This window comes from Pogonomyrmex barbatus, unplaced genomic scaffold (assembly GCF_055798465.1).
Source record: "Pogonomyrmex barbatus isolate J1 unplaced genomic scaffold, ASM5579846v1 scaffold15, whole genome shotgun sequence".
Taxonomy (NCBI): Eukaryota; Metazoa; Arthropoda; class Insecta; order Hymenoptera; family Formicidae; genus Pogonomyrmex; species Pogonomyrmex barbatus.
This window is the reverse complement of record NW_028297111.1, coordinates 2,342,241-2,348,240: the sequence shown is the minus strand read 5'-3', so window position 1 is coordinate 2,348,240 and position 6,000 is coordinate 2,342,241. Positions and strand designations below refer to the sequence as shown.

Sequence of the window (6,000 nt, the reverse complement as noted above, 5' to 3'; positions counted from 1 at the left end):
ACAGATGAACTAATTATTGCATATTTTCCTTATTATTATTTCCTTCTTTCAAAGAACCTATAGCTTTTCTGGCTATAATATAAAAAAATAATGAAAAATTGAAAAAAATTATTCAATCAATTTAGGAAAAAAAGTATTTTTCATGTACATTTTATATTAAAAAAAATTAAATCTTTATTTCTTTTGATATATAAATAGCAATAGTCAATACAGATGGCAATCAATTGATATCAATTATTATGTCTTCCTTGTCGTTCAGTCTTCTTCTTTCAAAGAACCATTTCCAGAACTTTAATACAAAAAATAATATAAAATTGATAAATTATTTGATCAATTTAAATAAAAAAAAGAGAAGAATTTTTCACGTTTTGTATTAAAAGAATGCAATTTTCATCTTTCATTGATGCATAAATGACAATAGTCAATACAGGCGACTTAATTATTATACATTAGATTCACGCTGCTACCGATCGTTACTTTGTCTCGACCTCGTTAACCGCCAATGTCAGCCTCTGCGTCGATAACAGTTAATCTGAATAATAATCTTAGTATCAATTACAGGACGTATCGTTCTGTCGGTCCAGCGTAAACTCGCCCGTCGCCGGTCGCCGTACCAATAGAATGACATGAATCGAGCTTACGCGGAAAAGGGGGGAAGAAGAAGGCACCGATGCCGACGGAGAGGAAACGAGGAGCTCGCGTGGTTCGTGGCAGCCAATCATATTCACGGATTGTGGTCCGACTCGGGCGAGGTGGTGGGGCGATACAGCCAGCTGGTCGCGCGGCGCGGCGCGGCGCGGCGCGGTGCGGCGTGGCGTGGCGTGATGTGGTGCGGCACGGCGTGGCGCGGCACGGCACGTTGCGTTGCTCTCGTCACCGTTCGACTGCGTGATCCGCCTCGAACCGGAGTATATCACTCGTAAGATATTTCGTGTGCGCCACCGGGTATCGTCCATCTCACGCGTTTATCAACGATATTGCGAATACGCGCGCAGCGTGTGATAAGGATCCGGGCGGTCAGAGTTCGTCGGACTTGTCGCGCGTCTCTGATGAGAGAGAGAGAGAGAGAGAGAGAGAGAAGTAGCGAAGTGTGGGAGGGGCGAGAGGTATGCTCCGCTGCCGCTGCAGTTCCTGTCAGTTCCGCTCCGCGATGCCCCGTATAAGCGTGCTTTCCAGCTCGTCCAGCATCGCCCGGCGTTGATCGAACGGCACAGTTCCCGATCATCAGCCCACATCATTCCCGAATTTCGTTTGTTTCCTCGCATTCGAATCCGGGCCCGTCGCCTCTCGGGGAAGCACTCGCACGCGGGGATTCTCACCTCCCTCAGTGATAGTCAGGTGCGCGTGCACTCGCAGGCTACGCCGACATCGACAGGATGAACTACGGGGACATGACGAATGTTGATCCTGCCAGGTACGTTACCGGGCTTTCCCATTTTTACACGTAATAATACATACGTCGGCTATGCCCCTCGCCCTCGACCGTCGAAACCGTGGCCGATTTCAAGTTTCGTTTCTCTCTCTTTTTTAGGCGAAACTCGTATCTCGCGGAAAGTCGCACGATCACGTTTTACATATCATTATTACACATATAATACATATACAAGCGTCTGAGGCGAAAATTTGTTTTTCTTCCTGTATAACGAACGATTGCCCGCGAAGCCGATTGGCCAACTTTTGAGCAATATGGTCGGTCAAGCTAAATGAAATTGTGCTTGAACATTGTAACATAATCCCGGCCACATATGGTGGACCACGACGAGACCAGAAGTGATTTACAAAAAGCCGTTATTCGTTTGTTATTCGAAAAATGAGTCGTGAGATTTCAAGCATGTACTATTTGCAGGTGTGCCCCATTTTGAAGCGTTAGTTACACGAGAATATGTGGCCGCGCACGTTAAGGATGTATCACACCTATTTTCATTTCTAACGGAAAAAATTATGAAAAAATTATAAATTATTTTAAATCACATTTAAAGGTAATACAAAAAATTTTGCGACGATTTAGAACAGAAATTATGAACTAGAAATGTATTTTAATATTAATGTAGTTAAAAATCTCGATTTTTTTTTTTATACAAGTACTTTAAGTATTAAAAATAACTTATGTAAAGTTTCATTGTGATGCAGAGATTAATTGTTCTGTAAATAAAAATTAAAAATCAGAATTTTTATTTACAGAATTTAATTTTTACTTACAGAGCAATTAATCTCTGCATCGCAATGAAACTTTACATAAATATTTGAATGTTTATGTAAAAAAAATTGAGATTTTTATTATTTTTTAATTACATTTCCATTAGAGCACGTTTCTACTTATTAATTTAAATAATTTTTTTATCCAGATTCTAAACCACCATTAAACTTTTTTATTTTTTCATTATTTTTAATGCGATTTAGAATAATTAGTAAACGTTTTTATAATTTTTTTATTGTAAATATACCAATTATAAAAATAGATGTAATACATCCTCAAGATCTTTGCACGTAAAAAATATTTACGAGAGCATGGCACGAATCAGAAAATCAATTTTAGACCAAAAATTTTTATAAGCAGCTCAATGTCTTTATTAACTTAAAATGGTATGAATACATGGCACTTTGCTTTTCTATAAAAAATTAACAATCTTTTTTCTTTGTGTTCATTCTCGATCCTAATATGATTGAAATAGTAGAATGGTACGAGAGCATTATAATTCAAATCTCATAGACAAATTTTTAAATTATTTTTTTTCAGCACAATTATTGTTGTGACTTAGGTTTGTACAACTTTATTAATTTTTTATAGAGAAACAAAGCGTCGACATACTATTTTACTTAATTTAGTTAACAAAGACATTCTGAGCTCATAGAAATTTTTTAAGTTTAAAACTGATTTTCTAAATCGTGCCATTAATTCGTAAAGTCAATCATAGGCAAATTGACCAATCAGAATCGATTAATTTTCTTATGATCCAAAGATAATTGACTGTGGTAAATTTGCTTATGATCTTATCGATTGCGAGTAGACAATTTTTTTTTACAATGGTAATGGTTTTTTCGTCACATATAATCGCATGTTTTCGCAATATATTCTTTTTTTTATCGTCACACTATACAGATAGAGCTTGTGCAATGACAAGATAATAAGATAAACAATTGAAAAATCGAAATAATAGAAGTAAAGTATATTTCGTTTATTTGGAGTCTATTCTTTTTAGATGACAAGCTTGCATCAGCCACACAGGTTGCAAAGTTTGCGACTTGTACCATAGCCATACAAATTGCAAAAGACGATGAATGATGAAACTGTATGTAGCTCGTATGAAATACGCCAAGTTGAACAACTCGCGCACGTAACTTTGCAATTATACACACTACGTCATTAATGACTTTCAGTTCCGGTTTAGGCATTTTCCTAATCGAACGCGTTGTATCTGCATTCGTGCAACGGGATTTCTTCAGATTTGCTCTTAAAAGTCTGATATTTTCGTGCATTGCACGTACGTGAAGTATTAATAAGAAATCCAAATGTTTAAAGACTTGAGATAAACAATTTAATTATAACGCAAACTTTTCTAAAAGTACAATATGTTAAGAGACACTTCGAGTTCAGAATTTTAAATTAACAATCTTGTTCTTTAACAGTGTCGAGTATACCAAAAATAAAAACACTTCATTGTTTTATCTGGACATAGAAGTGGACATATAAAACCAGATGAAACTTGAAATATAAACTGGTTTCGTATAGATCCGATATTATCTGCATTATTTGTATGAATAAGTCATCATTTTCTTGATGAAGTACCTTTAAATATTACTTTCTTAATAATATTTGGATCCTTAACAAATAGATAATAATAAATAATAATAAATAATGAATCTCTTTTCACAATCTATTTTTAATAGTTGTATTAAAATAAACAACAAACATGGCACAAGTTTATCAATTTAAGTATTTATTTTTGCATTAATTATCGCCCACATACACAATTAAAAATGTTTTATTATGTTTAATGAAAATTATTTGTATATAAGAGAAAAAGAGAATTAAAATAAAAGATGACAAGGCATAATATAAGTAAAAGATTAAAAATTGGGAAGAGTTGTGTGCGTGAATTTATTAGAAAATAAAGATATGAAAGAGATATTCATATATGATATATAATGATGATGATAATATATGTTTATATACATACAATGTTCTACACGTATATGTATATCACGAAATACACATGTACACATATATGTATACTTTATAGAAATACGAAATAAGAAAGTATGAAGTATAGAATGTCTTCTGTAAACTGATACTTTTTTAATATAACTATCATTATTATTTAATTAATATATATAATTAATATTCGACTCTTTTGACTTTTATAAATATAAGAATATGTCTTTTTTCATTTAAGGTAAACTTCAAAATTTGATACATAAAGAATATTGAAAATCAATTATTGTATTATATGTGTTTTATGCCATATAACTATATTGTTTAAAACAATTTTTGTATAGTAAATAATTTCAGAATAATTTCAATTCACATGTGTAAATATGTAAATGCATTCACACACACACACACACACACACACACACACACACACACACCACACACACACACACACACACACACACACACACACATTCTAATTTAATTATTTAAAGTTTATTTCGCGAGAGTATAATAACCGTTGATTAAAAGAAATTGGATGCGAAAGGAACGGTTGTCGAAAGAAGCGGTCACGTGCTCATCGAGGCGCAAAGTAGCACTCGGAGGAGTGAATTTGGAAAGAACTGCTGGCACAATTTTACGCGAAGCACGTCCCGCCTTTCGATCTTGGTCATCGTCTGTAGAAAGTCTGGCAGTTAGACTGTGACTTTTTACCCGTGACACCACGGCTTTGCCGCGACTTTGCCGCCACCGTGAGATCTTCTTGTAACGAAGCGAAAGCAAATAATGTCACGAATACGCGTGAATTTAATTTAATTTCAGGACAAGTACAAGTCGCTTTATCGCTCATTGCTAAAGATTTACTCATCGATAAGAGTCGATTACACTCATCGATAAGAGTCACACACAATTAGTTCTAAAGATTCTGGTCAAAGTTTTCTTTCCTTGATCACATTGCACGTGATGATGCCATGATCGGAATATTCACAGTAATAGCGTTTGTTTATATTAAATATTACGTGTATTAAATATTACGTGTCAATCACGCGATAATCTTATCATATTCTTCACGAAAAACGAGATATGAATTTATATATAAGTTATATTTTCATCAATCTATTTATACTTTCTTTCATCGATTTTGAGGATTTTGTTTGAAATATTACAATAATATACTTAAAATGATTTTTTTCAATATAGATTCGTGTCAATGTTTTTTAAGACATTGTTTTTGGAGAATTATTTGAAATATATATATATATATATTTTTTTATTATTTATTTATTATTCAACTTGTGCCCCTTGTGAGATACGAGTTGAATAAAAAAAATTGTTAATTAATAGAAACGAGTCATAAAATATTTGCAAATATCGCATATTTCTATGCGGATATATGCTGCATAACATATTTAATTCTCACTGTAAATTTACAATTTACACTTAGTTCATTACATTTATTTTAGAGTGATATTAATCTTACGAATGTATTTATAAAAAAAATATGTAAAAAAAAATGTGATATTGCTTCTTTTCTTTCTTTTTTTCTAACGTGACAAAAAAATAAATATATTTTAAATGAAAATTTGAGAGATAGACAGGACATTTATTAATCTTTTACTTTATAGTAAGAAATTTTGTTCACATCTTGAATCTTGAAGTTCTCTAAAGTAGTTTGAAAAGTTTTATTGTTTAGTTTTCGAAAAGGTCAAACAATCGTCTGTTTTGAAATACCGATGTCATAACTCCCCGGCTACGAATGTCGTTATCTTGTATTTGTCGTAACGCATGTGATACTTGTTGTCCATTGTAACATCCATAATTAAGTATGATAAAAATTTCATCATTTT

At 33.1% G+C, this 6,000-nt stretch overlaps 1 protein-coding gene and 1 long non-coding RNA gene across 2 annotated transcripts in view; one reads left to right on the top strand and one right to left on the bottom strand.

The window, feature by feature from the left end:
* Positions 1-355: 355 nt before the first annotated feature.
* Positions 356-768, bottom strand: LOC105423385 (uncharacterized). Its single transcript, XR_967387.3, has 2 exons — positions 642-768; positions 356-532 (listed from the first exon to the last, which is right to left on the bottom strand). It is a non-coding gene; the product is annotated as an uncharacterized LOC105423385 (long non-coding RNA).
* Positions 769-847: 79 nt separating this feature from the next.
* Positions 848-6,000, top strand: part of LOC105423383 (uncharacterized) — a 28,695-nt gene continuing 23,542 nt past the window's right edge. Inside the window, exon 1 of the mRNA XM_011633121.2 lies at positions 848-1,414. Within this exon, the coding sequence (XP_011631423.1) occupies positions 1,377-1,414 (38 nt within the window). The 5' untranslated portion in view covers positions 848-1,376. The remainder of the gene's footprint in view (positions 1,415-6,000) is intronic.